General features: G+C 42.6%; 1 protein-coding gene across 2 annotated transcripts in view; it reads right to left on the bottom strand.

Annotated features, from left to right (window-relative positions):
• LOC132381729 (solute carrier organic anion transporter family member 2A1-like) overlaps positions 1 to 17580 on the bottom strand; it is a 223150-nt gene extending 205570 nt beyond the window's left edge. For both annotated transcript variants that reach the window (XM_059951311.1, XM_059951304.1), the window contains exon 1: positions 17347 to 17580. In XM_059951311.1, the coding sequence (XP_059807294.1) occupies positions 17347 to 17484 (138 nt within the window). In that variant the 5' untranslated portion in view covers positions 17485 to 17580. The remainder of the gene's footprint in view (positions 1 to 17346) is intronic.
• Between the last annotated feature and the right edge of the window lie 3558 nt (positions 17581 to 21138).

Genomic DNA, 21138 nt, shown 5'->3' on the forward strand with positions numbered 1-21138 from the left:
ATATGTAGTACTTTGTAAAGGCCTTTCTGGAAAAAAAACAAGTACACAACATCCAACGATTCTCCTTTGTCTATCATACTTGTTATTTCCTCAAAGAATTCCAATAGATTTGTCAGGCAAGATTTTCCCTTGAGGAAACCATGTTGACTATGGCCTATTTTATCACGTGCCTCCAAGTACCCTGAAACTACATCCTTAACAATCAACTCCAACATCTTCCAACCACTGAAGTCAGTCTAACTGGCTTATAATTTTCTTTCTTCTGACTCTCTCCCTTCTCGGAATGGTGCAACATTTGCAATTTTTCATTCCTCTGGAACCATGAAAGAATCAACTGATTGTTGAAAGCTCATTAATAATGCCTCCACAATTCCTTCAGTCACGTTTTTAAGAACCCTGCGGTGTATACCATCTGCTCCGATTGACTTATCTACCTTCAGTTTCCCAAGAACCTTCTCCCTAGTAATGGCAAATTCACACATTTCTGACCTATGACACTCTTGAACTTCTAGCATACTGTTAGTTTCTTCCACAGTAAAAGCTGATGCAAAATACTGACAGCAGAGTTTCTCAATCTCCCAGCTATAATCTTCTTTCAGCCACAACTCAGGGATGCCCACAACTTCATACATATCAGTCTGTAATTGTGCAACAGCATCCCTCCTACATTTTTCTGTCATCCAAGTGCCTAAGTTTCTTAAATTCCCATACTGTATCTGCCTTGATTACCACCATTGGCAGGGAGTTACATGCACTACTACTCTTGCATAAAAAAATTACCTCAGACAACACTGCATTAAGAAATTGGATCTGCAACTGGATGAACTCTGGATTATTTGTGGGGCTGAGAGGGTGATAAATAGGACATATAGAGAGGTAGTTACACCCAAGGTGTAGAACACAGGAAACTAAGCAACAGTCAGGAAGGGGAAAGGGGTTAAGTTCCCGGTGCAGAGTATCACTGTGGCCATATCCCTCAACAACAGGTATACTACTTTGACTACTGTTGTGGGGAAATGACCGAACAGAAGAAAGTCACAGTGGTCAAGTCTCTGGCTCTGTGACTCAGAAGGGAAGGGGGGACAAGAGGCAAGCTGTAGTGATAGGGGATTCGTTACTTAGGGGAACAGATTCCCAGGTGGTATGTTGCTTCCAAGTGCCAAGGTCCAGGATATTTCAAATCGAGTCCTCAGCATTCTTAAGTGGGAGGGTGAACAGCCAGAGGTCGTGGTCCATCACAAAGGGGTTCTCAAGGAGTTAGATCCTAAGTTAAAGGGAAGGACCTCCAGGGTTGGGAACTCAGGATTGCTACCTGTGCCAGTACAGACAGACAGACAGACAGACATACTTTATTGATCCCAAGGGAAATACAGTGAGGACAGAACTAGGTGGATTAAATGGTTTAACACGTGGTGAAGGAGTTGGTGTAGGAGTGAGGGTATAAGGTTCTTAGATCACTGGGCTCTCTTCCAGGGAAGGTGGGACCTGTAAAGAAGAGACAGTTTGCAGCTGAACTGGAGGGGGGACTAATATCCTAGTGGGAAAGTTTGTTAATGCTGCACGGTGAGTTTTAAACTAAAGTTGTAGGGGGGTGGGAACCGGAGTGCTAGAAAAGTTAGAGTAGACAGATGTTGTTAAGTTCTCAGACAAAGTCAATATTCAAAAGATTGGGCATGGTGCAACTTGTGTTCTAAGCAGTGTATATCGTATGAAAGGCAGATGACCTCAGGCTATGGATCAACACCTGGAAATATGACATTGTAGCCATTACTGAGACTTGGTTGCAGGAGGAGCAGGACCGGTAGCTCAGTATTCTGGGGTTGTGTTGTTTTCAGTCATGACAGAGTGGAAGGATTAAAGGAGAAGGGGGTGAATGTCACTGCAGTGCTCTGTCAGAGCTGACTGGAAAACTTAACTGGTAGGGTGTTAGGAGTGGTACTAATTAATAAGAAAGGTATGGCCATGTTAATAGGGCTATATTACAGACCACCAAACAGTCAGAGGGATTTAGAGGAAAAAATTTGTACAGAGATCACGGGCTGTTTTACTAGGTGATTTTAACTTTCAAATGTGCTCAGGAAAATTTACTTCATCATGTATGTAGAAGTCCCAACAAGAGAACATCTGATACTGGATCTGCTATTAGGTAATGGGACAGGGCAGCTGACAAAAGTTTGTGTAGGGGAACATCTGCATCTGGAGGTCACAATGCCACTAGTTTCAAAGTAAATAAAAATATAAGTATGGACTGCAGGTCCAGGTTCTAATTTGGAAAAAGTCCGATTTTGATGGCATCAGAAATTATCTGGCAAGTGTGGATTGGGACAGGCACTTTTCTGGCAAAGGTATACTTGAAAAATGGGAAGCGTTCAAAAGCAAAATTTTGAGAGTGAAAAGCTTGTAGGTGCCTTTCAGAATAAAATGTAAAAGGTAAAAAGTGTAGGGAACCTTGGTTTTCAAGAGATATTGAGGCCCTGGTTAAGTGAAAAAAAGCAGGTTCACAGTAGGAACAAATGAGGTGATTATGGAGTTTAAGAAAAGCAAGAAGAAGAAAATCAGGAGGGGTAAAAGAAGGCATGAATTAGCTCTAGCAGACAAGATAAAGGAGAATTCTAAGAGATTCTATAGATATGATTAGAGCAAAGAATTCCTAGGGACAAAATTGGTCCTCTGGAAGAGCAGAATGATAATTCCTACGTGGAGCCAAAACAGATGGGGGAGATCTTAAATAATTTTAAAGATCTTAAATAAGTCTACAGAAGTGAGGGAAAGTGGCATCCACTTCATGGACCCTGATGGATTACAGAGGAAGTGTTTGCTATCCTGAGGCAAATCAAGGAGGATAATTCCCAGGGCCTGACAAAGTGGACCCTATAAGAGGCAAGCGTAGAAATTGCTCAGGCTCTAGCAGAGATATTTAATTCATCCTTGGCAAAAGGAGGGGTACCAGAGGATTGGAGCATAACCAGTCTTGTTCTGCTGTTTAAAATAGGTTCTAAATATGAAATTACAGGCCTGTGAGTCTGAGATCAGTTGTGGGTCAGTTCTGAAGGTATTCTAAGGGACTGTACGTATAAGTATTTAGATTGATATGGGTTGATTAAAGATAGTAAGTATGGTTTCATGTGTGCTGGGTCATGTCTAACCAACTTTACAGTTTTTTGAGTAAGTTAACAGGAAAGTGGATGAAGGCAAGGCAGTGGATATTGTCTACGTTGACTTTAGCAAGGGATCTGACAAGCCCACATGGGAGGTTTGTCAAGAAGATTCAGTTGCTTTACATTCAAGATGAGGTAGTAAATTGAATTAGATATTGGCTTTGTGAGAGAAGGCAGAGAGTGGTAGCTGATGGTTGCCTCTCTGACTGGAGGCCTGTGACTAGTGGTGTGCCTCAGGTGTCAACACTGGGCCCTTTGTCATTTGCCATCTATATCAATGATCAGGATGATAATGTGGTTAACTGGATCAGCAAACTTGAAGATGACACCAAGATTTGAGGTGTAGTTGTCAGTGAGGAAAACTATCATGGCTTGTAGAGGGGTCTGCATCAGCTGTTAAATGGGTTGAAAATGGCAGATGGAATTTAATGCAGGTGAGTGCAAGGTGTTGCACTTCGTGAGGATCAACCAGGGTAGGTCTTACACAGTGTCGTACACTGAGGAGTGTAATAACATAGTGAATTGGATCAACAAATTTGCATATGATACTAAGACTGGGATGTAGTAAACAGCAAGCAAGGCTATTAAAGTAGGATCTGGACCAGGGGAAAAATTAGCTGAAAAATGACGGATGGAATTTAATGCAGATAAGTGTGAGCTTGTTGCCCTTTGGGAGGACCAACCAAGGTAGGCCTTACACAGAGGGATCTAGGAGTACATATCCATAATTCCTTGAAAGTGGTGTTGGGTAGATAGGGTCATATTCAGTACAGAAACTGGGAAGTCAGGTTGAAGTTGTGTAAAATGTTGGGGAATCCTTATTTGGAATATTCTGTCACTTACCTACAGGAAAGCTATCAGGAAGATTGAAAAGTTACAGAAAAACTTTACAAGAATGTTGCTAGGACTAGACCCGAGTTGTAGGGAAAGTTTGAATATGTTAGAACTTTACTCATTGGAGCGTGGGTGAATGAGAGGAGATTTGATAGAGGTATGAGGGATGTAGATAGGCTATACGAAAGCACACCTTTTCCACTTCAGTTGGATGAGACTTGAACTACAGGTCATGGGTTACGGGTGAAAGGGGAACATGAGGGTGAGCATCTTCATTAAGAGGGTGATGAGTGTGCAATGAGCTGCCAGCTGAAGTGGTGGATATGGGTTCAGCCTTTATTTCCCTGCTTATTCTTTGAGCCTTCCTTGAACAACAGAACATTAGCAAGCCTTCAGTCTCTGGCACCTCGCCTGTATCAGGACATTTCAAGTATCTGCACCAGTGTCCCTGCATTGTCCAGACTAAGTTCCAACAAAGTCTGAGGGGACATCTTGTCAGGGCATGGGGACCTAATTTGCCTCAAGACAGCATTCATCTTCTTTTCTGTAATCTGCATATGGTTCATGACTCACTGCTGCTTTGCCTTAGTTCCACAGACTCTGTATCCGATGGTAGCGGCCATCGTCGTAGTTGGCTTTGGCTCAATCAGGCTTCGGCGAGAACAGGCAGAGGCAAGGTTTGAAAGGGGCACAACTGCGCAAGCGCGTGAAAGTCAGCCCGTGCGGCAGTGGGAGAATTTAAACAGTGAGCAGAGGCTGAGTACGAGCTTCACTCCAGGTGAGGTAAGGCCAGGTAAGTTCCTTTAAATAATCAAATTAGATTAGGAATAGGTAATGGAAGCAGCAGTTAGGCAGTTGAGTGCTCTGTTTGCAGTATGTGGGAAGTCAGGACGAGCACTGTTGTCCCTGATGACTACACCTGCAAAAGGTGCATCCAGCTGCAGCTCCTGACAAACCGTGTTAGGGATCTGGAGCTGGAACTGGCTGAACTTCGGATTATTCGGGAGGCAGAGGCAAAAATAGACAGGAGTTTCAAGGAGATAGTCACCCCTAGGAGCCAGGAGACAGGTAGTTGGATGACTGTCAGGAGAGGGAAGGGGAATAGACAGGAAGAGCAGAGAACCCCTGTGGCTGTTCCCATCAACAAAAAGTATACTCTTCTGGATACTGTTGGTGCGGACAACCTACCAGGGATAAGTTGCAGTGGTTGCGTCTCTGGCACCGAGACTGGACCCTCAGCTCAGAAGGGAAGGAGGGAAAAGAGGAGAGCAGTAGTGATGGGGGATTCGATAGTTAGGGGGACAGATAAGAAGTTCTGTGGAAGAGATCGAGAATCCCAGATGGTCTGTTGCCTCGCTGGTGCCAGGGTCCATGATATCTCGGATCGAGTTCTCAGTATTCTCAAGAGGGAGGGTAAGCAGCCAGATGTCGTCATCCATGTAGCGACCAATGATGTGGGTAGGAAGAGTGAGGAGGTCCTGAAAGGTGAGTTTAGGGAGTTAGGTACCAAGTTAAAGGACAGGACCTCCAGGATAGCAATCTCAGAATTGCTACCAGAGCCACATGCAGGTGGGTTTAGAAATAGTAAGATAGTGCAGATCAACATGTGGCTGAAGACATGGTGCAGGAGGGAGGGCTTCAGAGTTGTAAATAATTGGGCAGTTTTCCAGAGAAGCTGGGACCTGTTCTGGCGGGACGGTTTACATCTGAACTGGAGGAGGACAAATATTCTTGCAGGTAAGTTTGCTATAGAGGCTCCAGTGGATTTAAACTAGATATGAGGGGGAGAGGAACAAGAGTGCAGGAACAGATGTATGGGAGAAGGAAGAAAAAGAAGACAGTAAAGTTCTTTGTACCGTTAGAGATAAACAGAGAGGAAGAGGTGGAGAATTTCTTAAATGAATTTATTTTAATGCAAGCAGCAGTGTAAGAAAGATGGATGAGAGAGCATGGATTGACACCTGGAAATATGATGTTGTAGCTTTTAGTGAAACACGGTTGCAGGAGGGGTGTGATTGGCAACTAAATATTCCTGGATTTCGTTTCTTTAGGTGTGATAGAATCGGAGGGACAAGAGGAGGAGGTGTTGCATTGCTTGTCAGAGAAAATATTACAGCAGTGCTCTGGCAGCATAGATTAGAGGGCTCATCTAGGGAAACTATTTGGGTGGAATTGAGGAATGGGAAAGGTGTAGTAACACTTATAGGGGTGTATTATAGCCCACCTAATGGGGAGCGAGAATTGGAGGAGCAAATTTGCAAGGAGATAACAGATATTTGTAGTAAGCACAGGGTTGTGATTGTGGGAGATTTTAATTTTCCACACATAAACTGGGAAGACCATACTGTAAAAGGGATGGATGGTTTGGAGTTTGTAAAATGTGTGCAGGATAGTTTTTTGCTGCAATACATAGAGGTACCAACTAGAGAAGGGGCACTGTTGGATCTTCTGTTAGGGAATGAAATAGGTCAGGTGACAGAGGTATGAGTTGGGGAGCACTTCGGGTCCAGTGATCACAATGCCATTAGCTTCAATATAATTATGGAGAAGGATAGGACTGGACCCAGGGTTCAGATGTTTGATTGGAAAAAGGCTAACTTTGAGGCAATGCAAAAGGATTTAGAAGGAGTAGATTAGAACTATTTGTTTTATGGGAAGTATGGGAAGGATGTAATAGAGAAATGGGGGTCATTTAAAGGGGAAATTTTGAGGGCACAGAATCTTTATGTTCCTGATAGGTTGAAAGGAAAGGTTAAAAGTTTGAGAGAGCCATGGTTTTCAAGGGATATTGGAAACTTGCTTAGGAAAAAGAGAGATATCTACAATAAATATAGGCAGCATGGAGTAAGTGAAATGCTCGAGGAATATAAGGAATGTAAGAAGAATCTTAAGAAAGAAATTGGAAAAGCTAAAAGAAGATATGAGGTTGCTTTGGCAAGTAAGGTGAAAATAAATCCAAAGGGTTTCTACAGTTATATTAATAGCAAAAGGATAGTGAAGGATAAAATTGATCCCTTACAGAATCAGAGTGGACAGCTATGTGTGGAGCTGAAAGAGATGGGGGAGATTTTGAACAATTTCTTTTCTTCGGTATTCACTAAGGAGAAGGATATTGAATTGTGTCAGGTAAGGGAAACAAGTAGGGAAGTTATGGAAACTATGATGATTCAAGAGGAGGAAGTACTAGTGCTTTAAAGGAATATAAAAGTGGATAAATCTCTGGGTCTTGACAGGATATCCCCTAAGACCTTGAGGGAGGTTAGTGTAGAAATAGCAGGGGGTCTGACAGAAATATTTAAAATTTCATTAGAAACAGGTATGGTGCAGGAGGATTGGCACATTGCTCATGTGGTTCCATTGTTTAAAAAGGGTTCTAAGAGTAAACCTAGCAATTATAGGCCTGTCAGTTTGACATCAGTGTTGGGTAAATTAATGGAAAGTATTCTTAGAGATGGTATATATAATTATCTGGATAGACAGGGTCTGATTAGGAACAGACAACATGGATTTGTGCGTGGAAGGTCATGTTTGACAAATTTTATTGAATTTTTTGAAGAAGTTACGATTAAAGTTGATGAGGGTAAAACAGTGGATGTTGTCTATATGGACTTCAGTCAGGCCTTTGACAAGGTTCCGCACAGAAGGTTATTTAGGAAGGTTCAATTGTTAGGTATTAATATTGAAGTAGTAAAATGTATTCAACAGTGGCTGGATGGGAGATGCCAGAGAGTAGTGGTGGATAACTGTTTGTCAGGTTAGAAGCCGGTAATTAGTGGTGTGCCTCAGCAATCTGTACTGGGTCCAATGTTGTTTGTCATATACATTAATGATCTGGATGATGGGTGGTAAATTGGATTAGTAAGTATGCAGATGATACTAAGGTCGGCGACGTTGTGGATAATGAAGTAGGTTTTCAAAGTTTGCAGAGAGATTTAGGTCAGTTAGAAGAGTGGGCTGAACAATGACAGATGGAGTTTAATGCTGATAAGCGTGAGGTGCTACAATTTGGTAGGAATAATCCAAATAGGACATACATGGTAAATGGTAGGGCATTGAAGAATGGAGTAGAACAGAGTGATCTAGGAATAATGGTGCATAGATCCCTGAAGGTGGAATCTCATGTGGATAAGGTGGTAAAGAAAGCTTTTGGTATGCTGGCCTTTATAAATCAGAGAATTGAGTATAGGAGTTGGGATATAATGTTAAAATTGTACAAGGCATTGGTGAGGCCAAATTTGGAGTATTGTGTACAGTTCTGTTCACCAAGTTATAGGAAGGATGTCAACAAAATAGAGAGAGAACAGAGAAGATTTACTAGAATGTCACCTGGGTTTCAGCACCAAAGTTTCAGGGAAAGATTGAACAAGTTAGGTCTTTATTCTTTGGAGCATAGAAGGTTGAGGGGGGACTTGATAGAGGTATTTTAAATTATGAGGGGGGTAGATAGAGTTGACGTGGATAGACCATTCTGGCAATTGAGGAAGTGCAGCGTAGATTCACTAGGTTGTTTCCTGGGATGGCAGGGCTGTCTTACGCAGAGAGATTGGGCTTGTACACACTGGAATTGAGGAGATTGAGAGGGGATCTGATTGAAATGTTTAAGTTAATTAAAGGATTTGATAGGATTGAGGCAGGAAATATGTTCCAGATGTTGGGAGAGTCCAGTACCAGAGGGCATGGATTGAGAATAAGAGGTCAGTTGTTTAAAACAGAGTTGAGGAAAAACTTCTTCTCCCAGAGAGTTGTGGAGGTGTGGAATGCACTGCCTCGGAAGACGGTGGAGGCCAATTCTCTGGATGCTTTCAAGAAGGAGCTAGATAGATATCTGATGGATAGGGGAATCAAGGGATATGGGGACAAGGCAGGGACTGGATATTGATAGTGAATGATCAGCCATGATCTCAGAATGGCGGTGCAGACTCAAGGGGCCAAATGGTCTATTTCTGCACCTACTGTCTATTGTCTATTGAGAGTAGGGGAGATTCAAACAATAGGACATGAGTTGAGACGGGGCAAAAGTTTAAGAGTAACACAAGGGGGAATTTCTTTACTCAGAGAGTGGTAACTGTGTGGAATGAGCTTCCAGTAGAAGTGGGTAGAGGCAGGTGCGGCATTGTCACTTAAAGCAAAATTGGATAGGTATTTGGACAGGAAAGGAATGGAGAGTTATGGGCTGAGTGCGGGTCAGTGGGATTAAGCAAGAGTAAGCGTTCGGCATGGACTAGAAGGGCCAAGATGGCCTGTTTCTGTTCTGTAATTGTTATATGGCTATCTTGAGTAAATATTGATGCTAAAATCCATTTAACATCTCCCCTATTTCTTTCAGATCCATGCACAGATGATAACGCAGATCTTAAAACTGTAACAATTTTGAACCTTACTATTCTTTTGTTCTTAATATATCTATAGAAGCTCTTGAAATTCTCCTCTGCCAAAGGAACTTTAGCATCTTTTAGAATTCATCTTAAGAATTTTCTTGCACTTGGTATATTCGTCAAAGACTTCATGTATCCCTTCCTGCCTATAGCTGCTATACACCTTCATCTTCTTTTTAGCCAGTATCTCAGTATCCCTCAAAAAACCAGGTTCCCAATACCATGCCTTTTATTTTAACAGGAACAGACAAACTCTGAAATATTAAGAATACACCTTTGAAGGTCTCCTACTCAACAACCATCCCTTTGCCAGAAAATAACCTGTCTCATTCCACACCTGTCAGATCTTTTCTGGTGCCATATAACCATAACCATATAACAATTACAGCACGGAAACAGGCCATCTCAGCCCTTCTAGTCCCTGAACGCTTACTCTCACCTAATCCCACCAACCTACACTCAGCCCATAACCTTTCCTTTCCTTTCCTGTCCATATACCTATCCAATTTTACTATAAGTAACAATATCGAACCTGTCTCTACCACTTCTACTGAAAGCTCGTTCCACACAGTTACCACTCTCTGAGTAAAGATGTTCCCCTTCGTGTTACCCCTAAACTTTTGCCCCCAACTCTCAACTCATGTCCTTTTGTTTGAATCTCCTCTACTCACAATGAAAAAAGCCTATCAACGTCAACTCTATCTATCCCCCTCATAATTATAAATTCCTCTCTCAAGTCCCCCCTCAACCTTCTACGTTCCAAAGAAAAAAGACCTAACTTTTTCAACCTTTCTCTGTAGCTTAAGTGCTGAAACCCAGGTAACATTCTAGTAAATCTTCTCTGTACCCTCTCTATTTTGTTGACATCTTTCCTATAATTCGGTGACCAGAACTGTACACAATACTCCAAATTTGGCCTCACCAATGTACAATTTTAACATTACATCCCAATTCCTTTCTTTTTCAATCTTTTTATTATTATTAATATCAACATAATAAGATTAATACATAGATAATGGGATTACAAACATACACATTTCAACTAAACATGAAAGAATACATAAGCAATAGTTACAATATAAATGAGTCTTCCCAAATCATGGACGATACAAGTAACATATAAACAAAGCAAACCTAGGTATATCATAATATATATATTAAAAAAAAACAAAAAAGAGAAAAAGAAAAAAAATTATGCAAGAAAAACTAATCTAACAATCTAGTAACGAATAAGGAAAAAAACAAAAAAAGAAAAAAAGGGGAAAAAATAATGAAAAAGGGCTGTTTATAATATCTAACAAAAGTACAAAATCATCAGTGTCATCAACTCCAATCCTCTCAACATATGTAAAATCAAAACTGGAAAAACAAATAGGCTTGGAACAGGGTCACATTACATCATATGAAACTATTGAATAAGTGGTCTCCATATCTTTTCAAATTTAATAGAAGTATCAAATACAACACTTCTAATTTTTTCGAAATTTAGACATAACATAGTTTGAAAAAAACCAATGAAATACGGTAGGAGGATTAATTTCTTTCCAATTCAACAAAATGGATCTTCCAGCCATTAATGTAAGGAATGCAATCATTCGACAAGCAGAAGAGGATAAATGGATTGGTAAATTGGTAAATTCATTGGTAAACCAAAAATTGCAGTAATAGGATGAGGTTGTAAATCAGTGTTCAATACTGTGGAAATAATATCAAAAATGTCTTTCCAATATTTTTTCAAAAGCGGACAAGACCAAAACATATGAGTTAAAGATGCTATCTTGGAATGACATTTGTCACAAATAGGATTTATATAGGAATAAATATGAGCCAATTTATCCTTGGACATATGAGCCCTATGCACAACTTTAAACTGTATTAATGAATGTTTAGCACATATAGATGATGAATTAACTAATTGAAGAATTTTATCCCAATTCTCAATAGGGATAGTAAGGTTAAGTTCTCTCTCCCAATCATTTTTAATCTGATAGAAGGGCTCTGAACATATCTTCATAATTATATTGTAGAGTTTTGATATTAGCCCTTTCTGAGAAGGATTTAATTCAAACAAATTCTCCAAAATACCTGAAGACACAAGATTTGGAAAGGTAGGAAGTACTGTATTTAAGAAATTCCTAATCTGTAAATATCTAAAAAATGAAATCTAGGCAAATTATATTTATTATATAATTGTTCAAAAGACATAAAACAATTATCCAAAAATAAATCAGAAAATCATAGTAATCCTTTAGTCTTCCAAGCTGAATAAGCTTGGTCTATAATAGAAGGATTAAAAAAGCAATTGGATACAATAGGAATATTTAAAACAAACTGAGTCAACCCAAAAAATTTCCGAAATTGAAACCATATACGTAAAGTATGTTTAACTATCGGATTGTCAATTTGTTTCAGCAATTTAGAAAGAGCAAAGGGAAGAGAAGACCCTAAAATAGAACCCAATGAAAATCCTTGTACAGATTTAATTTCCAGGTTCACCCAATGAGGGCTAAAAGATAAGTCCTAATCCTTTAACCAACATATCAAATATCGGATATTGACTGCCCAATAATAAAATCTAAAATTAGGCAATGCCAATCCACCTTCCTTCCTTGCCTTCTGTAAATATTTTTTACCTAATCTAGGATTTTTATTCTGCCATGTATATGAGGAAATTTTTGAATCAACATTGGCAAAAAAAGATTTCGGAATAAAAATTGGTACCGCTTGAAATACATATAAAAACTTGGGTAAAATAACCATCCTAATAGCATTAATCCGACCTATCAGAGATACTCCACACCCTGAACTTCATCTCCCAGATGAGTAAAGGAAAGAGATATTGGCAGCACATTGTACGAGGACTCTCTTTTAAAAAAAAAGAGACAAGGAGCAGTGTTCCAGACTCTGCAAAATAGAACTTACTTACTGCTTTGTCAGTACACTGAATTAAATATAGTCATAATCAAGCAGAGAAAACAGGTAGCGGATGAAACACCTATACCCAGTTATACAGTCATCCTACCCTACCCCATTATACCACTGGCGTTTAGGGCAGCGATGAAGGTCCTCCATCTCTCGGCTTTCACTAATGTCAGTCATGCAAATTCCGGGTGGAAACTCGGGAAAACCGTAGCACTCAGATGTACAAGGATTCTTCATTGCTGTTTCCATAACAGTTTTGTTTGACCATTCAGGGTTGTTAGCCCTAAGCTGTACTCCCAAACCTGGAGGACTGGTGGACCACTCTTAGTCTGTCCTCTACCTTTTGACCTGTTTGGCATGGGTTACCCAACCAAAAGCCAAGCATAAAGCCCTGACTCCAGCCAACATAGCTACAAGGTTAATTTAGGCACACCAGCCTCAAAACTCTTGCTGTCCACTACACCCCCAATCCTGATATCATCTGCAGATTTGCTGATGCATTTAACCACATTATCATCCAGATCATTGATACAGATGACAAACAGATCCAGCACTGATCCCCATTGCACTCCAGTCAGAAAGGCAACCATCTACAACCACTCTCCCCCTTTAATTCCTGCTGTCCTGTCACATATACAACAGCAGAATCCCGGAATACTGAGCTGCCAGTTCTGCTCCTCCTGCAACTAAGTCTGACTAATGGCTACAATATCAGAATTCCAGGTGTTCGATCCATGCTCTGAGTTCACCCACCTTTCCTCCGAAATTTCTTGCATTAAATATACGCTGCTCAGGACATTAGTCGCACCATGCTCAACTTTTGATTCCTGACTTTGTCTGTTAAAATGACATCTGTCTCCACAACCTCTCCACTATCTGGCACTCTGGTTCCCATCACCCTGCAACTCCAGTTTAAACTCCCCCCCCTCCCCCACAGCTAAGCAAACCTTCCCATGAGGAGATTAGACCATAAGATATAGGAGCAGAAGTAGGCCATTCGGCCCATTGAGTCTGCTCCGCCATTCAATCATGGGCTGATCCAATTCTTCCAGTTATCCCCACTCCCCTGCCCATACCCTTTGATGCCCTGGCTAATCAAGAACCTATCTATTTCTGCCTTAAATACACCCAATAAATTGGCCTCCACAGCCACTCATGGCAACAAATTCCACAGATTCACCACCCTCTGACTAAAGTAATTACCATGGGAAGTGACTTTGCCATATCTAGTCTGTTCAGGCCTTTTAACATTCAGAACGTTTCTATGAGATACCCCCCCCCCCCCCACCACAACCATTCTCCTCAACTCCAGGGAATACAGCCCAAGAGCTGCCAGACATTCCTCATATGGTAACACATTCATCCTGCAATCATTCTGGTGAATCCTCTCCAATGTCAGTATATCCTTTCTAAAATAAAGAGCCCAAAACTTCACACAATATTCCAAGTGTGGTCTCACGGGTGCCTTGTAGAGCCTCAACATCACATCCCTGCTCCTATATTCTATACCTCTAGAAATGAATGCCAACATTGCATTTGCCTTCTTCACAACCGACTCAACCTGCAGGTTAACTTTTAGGGTATCCTGCAGAAGGACTCCCAAGTCTCTTTGCATTTCTGCATTTTGAATTTTCTCTCCATCTAAATAATAATCTGCCCATTTACTTCTTTCACCAAAATGCATGACCATATACTTTCCAACATTGTATTTCATTTGCCACTTCTTTGCTTATTCCCCTAAACAATCTAAGTATCTCTACAAGCTCTCTGATTCCTCAACACTACTCGCTCTTCCACCTATCTTTGTATCATTGGCAAATTTAGCCACAAATCCATTAATACCATAGTCCAATTCATTGACATACATCATAAAAAGCAGCGGTCCCAACACCGACCCCTGTGGAACTCCACTTGTAACGGGCAGCCAATCAGAATAGGACTTTTTTATTCCCACTCTCTGCTTTCTGCTGACCAGCCAATGCTCCACCCATGCAAGTAACTTCCCTGTAATTCCATGGGCTCTTATCTTACTAAGCAGCCTCATGTGCAGCACCTTATCAAAGGCCTTCTGAAAATCCAAGTATAGCACATCTACTGAATTGAAGTAAGTTAGTCAGGCAGGATTTTCCTTTCAGGAAACCATGCTGTCTTTGGCCTATCTTTTCATGTGCCTTCAGGTACTCCATAATCTCATCCCTAACAATTGATTCCAACAACTTCCCAACCACTGATGTTAGGCTGATAGGTTTCCTTTCTGCTGCCTCCCACTCTTCTTAAATAGCAGAGTAACATTTGCAATTTTCCAGTCATCTGGTGCAATGCCAGAATCTATCGATCCTTGAAAGATCATTAATGCCTCCGCAATCTCTCCAGCTACTTCCTTCAGAACCCGATGGTACATTCCATCAGGTCCAAGGAAGTTATCCACCGTTGGACCATTAAGCTTCCTGAGCACCTTCTCAGTCACAAACTTCACTTCCCTGACACTCTTGAAAGTCTGGTATATTGCAGACGTCTTCCACTGTGAAGACTGATGCAAAATATGCATTGGTTCCTCTGCCATCTCCGCACCTCTCATTACAGTATCTCCAGCATCATTTTCTATTGGTCCTATATCTACACTCAACTCTCTTTTACCCTTTATATACTTAAGAAAGCTTTTAATATCTTCTTTGATATTAGTTACCAGCATATTTTCCTTCCCAATGACCTTCTTAGTTTCTTAGGCAAGTTTTTAAAAGCTCCCCAATCCTCTTTCTTCCCACTAGCTCTGGCTTCCTTGTATGCCTTCTATTTTGCTTTTACTTTGACTCTAACTTCACTTGTCAGCCACAGTAGTGTCCTCCTTCCATTTGAAATTTTTTTATTTGGAATATATATCTGTCATGCACTTCCCTCATTTTTCGCAAAACTCCAGCTATTGCTGCTCTGCTGTCTTCCCTACTAATTTCCTTTTACAGTTAACTTTGGCCAGTTCCCCTCTCATGCCCTTGTAATTTCCTTTATTCCACTGAAATACTGACACATTGGATTTTATTTTTTTCCTCTCAAATTTCAATGTGAACTTAACCTTAACCTTAAGCTCTCTTATCACTTCCAGATCATTGCACAGCACACAATCCACTACGGCCAATCCCCTAGTGGGCTCAACGACCTGTTCTAAAAAGCCATCCCTTAGACATTCTACAAATGCTCTTTCTTGAGGTCCAGTACTGACCTGGTTTACCCAATCCACTTTCATGTTAAAATCCCCAATGATTATCATGACATTGCCTTTCTGACATGCCTTTTCTATCTCCTGCTATAATTTGTAAACCACATCCCGGCTGCTGTTTGGAGGCCTGTATACAACTGCCATTAGGGTCCTTTTACCCTTGCCATTTATTAACTCAACCCATATTAGTCCCCCTCCAGTTTAGGTGCAAACCATCTCTTTGACAGCCCAATCATCCAAAAAAATCTGACACCCTCCATCCTACAACTCCTCAGCCATATGTTAAACTCTTCCTGTTCTGGCCTCACGAGCAGTCCTGAGATCACATTTCAGCACTTAACTCCCGAAACTCTCTTTGCAGAACCTCGTCACTTATCCTACCCATGACATTGGTACCTACATGGACTACAACTGCTGGCAGTTCACCCTCCACTTAAGAATGCTGAGGACTCGATCCGACATGTCCTGGACCCTGGAATCCAGGAGGCAACATACCATCGGGAATCTCATTCTTCTGCACAGAACCACCTTTCTGTTCCCCCTACTCATGAATCCCCCTCACCCCCCCCCCCTTCCCTTTTGAGTCATAGTTGCAGATTCAGTGCCACAGACCTGGTTGTGTGACTTTGCTCAGCTGGGTCACCCCAGCCCCAACAGTATCCAAACTGATATACCTGTGGTTGAGAGGAGTGGTCACAAGGGTACTCTGCACTGGCTGTTTCCCCTTCCCCCTTCCTAACCATCACCCACTTTCCTGTGTTCTGCACCTTGGGTGCAACTACCTCTCTATAGGTCCTATCTATCACCCTTTCAGTCTCCTGAATGATCTGAAGTTCATCCAGTTCCAGCTCCAACTCCTTAACATGGTTAGAAGCTACAGCTGGATGCAGTTCTTGCAGTTGTAGTGGTCAGGAACACTGGAGGTCTCCCTGTCCTCCCACAGCCCGCAAGAGGAGCATTCCCTACTGCCTGGCATCCCTACTGTTCCAACTATACAAATACAAAGAAATCAATAAACTGGAAATAAACAGCTTTTTATCTTACTCAAGTCTCGAAGAGTTAAAGCCTCAAATCACCACTAAGAATAACCGGGAAAGCACTAGATACTTTTTTCAACCAACATTGTCCATATAAATAATGGCTGCTTTGCTTGTCACTGCCTTATTTTTACTTCTTATTGCCAATCAATCCCAATCGTTGATTGGCCGCCGTTCTAACACCAAACAGCAGTGAGTTAATGTCTTATACTCAATCTGCAAACCTGAGTAAGGGAGGTCTCCTCATGCTTCTGGTTGCTAACTGGTTGATGCTCTGCAAGTCCATTGCACTCTACATTGCCGCACCTCTGTACCTCCTGACAAATGAAGCCACTGAGGATCTCTACCCTCAGTGGTCAACCTGATCTACCTTGGGAAGGCAAAGTTTCAGGGATGGAAATCATCTCAGGACTACTGTGCGATGGTAAGATTCACCTCCTCCTAGCAGCTGGGGTGTTCTACTGAAGGTGTGTTCAGACCAAGGGTGACCCTAAACCACCGGGTGTAATCCTGCAGAACGGCACGGTTTGGCCACGGCTAAACAGGTGCACCGTCTTAATCCACTGCTGCCAATCCCCTAGCGTCCTCCCGCATCTAACCCCCCCCCCAGCCCACCCCACTGTGAGCAAACACACTCAAACTCACTCTTACACACTCAAATTCACTCTCATTCACACACTCACTCTCACGCACTCACATTCATGCTCTTACACACACATTCTCAACCTCACTCTTGCACACACTCACATTCTGACACGCTCACACACATTCTCACTCTCACACTCACACACACCTTTAGTCTTTACCTTGATAGTGTGGAAGACGGGCAGGCGAAACCTAGTCGCGTTCGGCTCGTCTCGCCCGACCGGCCGCTCCTCGCACAGTTCCATGGCCGCAGTCTCACGGCTCGCCGGCCAGCGACACCATCTCCGGACTCGCTGCATTCTCAAAGGTCTGACCAACCGTCGTTCTGAGTCACTCGTTTCGGTCACGCAACTTATAGCTCGCACCCTACTGACACGCCAACGTCAGGAGCAGCTTTCGCGCACGAGCCCGCCCTCGCCGAGCCCGCTTTGCAGAGTGCAAGCACCGGAATCAACTGCGCAAACTTTTTTACAGACAAGTGTCAAGGCAACAAAGGAACTGACCAACTCGTTCATGCAGATAGTGCAAATGCTGCAGCTAATGTAAACTTTGCAGCGTTGCATGGATTTGAAGACAGTGCAAATATTGCACCCAAGTGCAAAATTATACTCAATGCAAGGTCAGGTAACGTAAAGGCAGATGCTGCAAAGCTTGTGGTGATTTACATAGAGGTACTGTCTCAGCCCTACTCTCCCTACTTCATTAGGAGTGATTAATAAGTTCGTGGCCTACGGTAGAAGGAGATGAGTTATTAATTTCAAACTTTCTGCATAATCACTTAAAGAGTTGAACAGCATGTGTATGTAAGGAGAGCTGTATAACTCATCTCCTTCTACCTTAGGCCACGAATGTGTCAATCACCCATGCTGTAGACACTTTCTGGAGGTCCAAGATCCATATGCTCCAGGACCACTGGACTAAGTGTGTAAATGTAGGAGGGGACTATGTTGAAAACTAAATGTGCTAGATTTTCTGAAATTGACTCCTTCTACCTCAGGCCATCAACTTATCAATCACCCCTCGTATTTAAGGCAGAAGTTGGAAAAATGGGGCGAAAACTGGCAAATGAAATTGAATGCAGGCAAGTGTGAGGTGATCCACTTTAGGAGGACAAACCAGGGTAGGATTTGCACATTGAACAGTGCAAGTAGAACAGGATTAGGGGAAGTCAAGTGTCGCCAGTGACTGTATCTGCTGGAACAGCGTCCTGCTACTGCTCTTAGATCAGGTAGATCGGTTAGAGTGGCAGATGTAATCACTGGGGAGGCAGAGAGGCAGGTAGTCACACTGCAGATTCAGACAGATATAGGCAGGCAGGTAGTGCCACTCCCTCATACAGGTACACTGCTTCAGATATTGTTTGGTGGATTGAGAGTACCCACTGTTGCTTTTTTTGTGCAAGACGGGAAACAGATACTCCACAAAATGCTAGAGAAACTCAGCAGGTCAGGCAGCATCTATGGAAGGGAACGAACAGTCAACGTTTTGGGCTGAGACCCTTCATCAGGACTGGGAAGAAAGGGTGAAGAAGTCCGAATGTGGGGGAGGGGAAGGAGCACAAGCTAGCAGTTGATAAGTTAAGCCAGGTGAGGAGGAAGCTTGTGGGGGATGTAAGGAAGATGAAGTGAGAAGCTGGGAAATGATAGGTGGAAAAGGCTGAAGAAGAAGGAATCTGATAGGAGAGGAGGTGGGCCATATGAGAAAGGGACACCAAGGGAGATGAAAAGGGAAGGGGTAAGAGAGGGACCAGAATGAAAAAGAGTGAAGGGGAAAAAGGGAGACATTTTCAGAAATCTAAGTTTATGCCATCAGGTTGGAGGCCATCCAGATGGAATATGAAATGTTACTCCACCAACCTGTGAGTGGCCTCATCAGGCACAAAACAAGGTTCATGGATTGACATGTTGGAATGGGAATAGGAGTACAACTAAAATGTGTGGGCACTGGGAAGAGCTGCCTGTTGTGGTGGACAGGGTGAAGGTGTCCCCCTGTCTACATTTGGTCTCACCAAAGTAATGGAGACAACACTGGGATCTGGCAGACTCAGTTGCTTACCCGACGGGCACATGACCACCCAGTTTAATTTTAATTTATATATTAAAACTGTTATATTTCATTGAGAATTAAACACTTTGCAGGAATATTGTTTCCTCCATGTCTAAATTGGAAGATAATATTAGGGGAAAAGGGACTTTATAAGGTTTGATGAACCTGTGGGATCAGTGACAAGATACAGAGGAAAATTGCATCAAGGATGATTAAATTCTACACTGCCAGGGAAAAGCAAAAACCATGTCTAACTGCAGAGGCTCGTGCACTGTAACAATTACCGCCCAGTAGTTCTGACTTCAACAATCATGAAGTGCTTTGAGTGGCAGGTAATGAATCATATAAAATCCCACCTTCCAGCTACATTGGATCCTTTCCAGTTCGCCTACCACTCAAACCAGTCCACTGATGATGCCATAGCATCAGCCCTCCACTCCATCCTGTTGCACCTAGAAAGCAGTGCCTCATACGCCAGGATGTTGTTCATCGACATCAGCTCGGCATTTAACACAATCATCTCTTACAGGCTGGTGGGTGAACTGTTCTTGTTGGGACTCAACACTCCTCTCTGTAACTTAGATACTGGACTTCTTGATGGGAAGACCCCAGTCAGTTCAAGTTGGCAGCAACATCTCAAGCTCCATCACACTGAGCACTGGCACCCCAGCGTTGCATGCTCAGACCACTGATGACTCACGACTGCACTGCCAGGCCCAGCTCAAACTGCATCATCAAGTTCACTGATGATACTACAGTGGTTGGCCTTGGCAGCAACAATGACAAGTTGGCATACAGAGAGGAGATAGTGAGGTTTGTCAAATGGTGTAAGACAACAGTCTCAACATGGACGAGACAAAAGAGATGATTGTGGACTTCAGGAAGGCACAGGTTGACCTGTCTCCATTGCACATTGCTGCCTCTGCTGTGGAGAGAGTGAAGAGCACAAATATCCTTGGTAAGCACATGATGCATGATCTAACTTGGACCCACAACATCTCCGCACTTGTAAAGATGGCACAGCAGTGTCTGCACTTCCTGAGGAGACTGAGGCATGCAAGGCCTCCTGTCCCCATTCTAACAAATTTCCACAGAATGGGCAGCAGCAAAAGTCAGGTGGGGAACCACCAGATGTACTGAGTGTGGTGAACTACATATACCTGTCTGGACACGCCCCCTGCTGACTGCTCCTGTGGCTCCTCCCACAGACCGCTGTATAAAGGCGATTGAGGTCTGAGCCCGGCCTCTCTGTCTCCAGGATGTAGTATGGTGGTCAACCACTGCTTGTTCCTTCTTCCAGTCAATAAAAGCCGATATCTCACCTTGACGTCTCAGAGAGAGTTATTGATAGTGCATCAGTGAGTTCTTTCTTTGAGTGGGGTTTTTTCTTAGAAACTGTAGCCAGTGCACAGACGTGGGAAGTGTCAGAGGCAGAAGGCAGGCAGAGCACCACCAAACACAGTGAGTTCTTTCTCCTTGAGTGGGGGTTTTTCTTATTTTTTAAGGCATAAAAGAGAGAGAGGGCCTAGCGGATTGGCCATCGCTAGAGCAGCCATTGTTGGAGTGGGGCTAGAGTCAGAGTGGTGTTACGTATCCGTGACACGTGACTGTGGTGTACTTGTCACGTGACAAGTGTTGAAGCTGTACTGGGCTTGAGGTAATGGTCTTGAGATGGTGGAGTGATGTCATTTTCCCACCAGTAGAGGTCATGTGACAAGTTTTTTTTACAGGGTATAAAAGGAGGACCCCTCCCTGTGAGGAGGGGCAGTTCGTGGCAGGATTTGCCATGTTGATTTCATGCCACTGCGTGATTTAATGTTATGACACAGTTTAGTTGAAAGATGGAGTTTTATCTAATGCCCAAAGTTTAAAAGGTCATTGCCATCAGTTTCTTTATAATACTACTA

This window comes from Hypanus sabinus, chromosome 2 (assembly GCF_030144855.1).
Source record: "Hypanus sabinus isolate sHypSab1 chromosome 2, sHypSab1.hap1, whole genome shotgun sequence".
In the NCBI taxonomy this organism is placed as follows: Eukaryota; Metazoa; Chordata; class Chondrichthyes; order Myliobatiformes; family Dasyatidae; genus Hypanus; species Hypanus sabinus.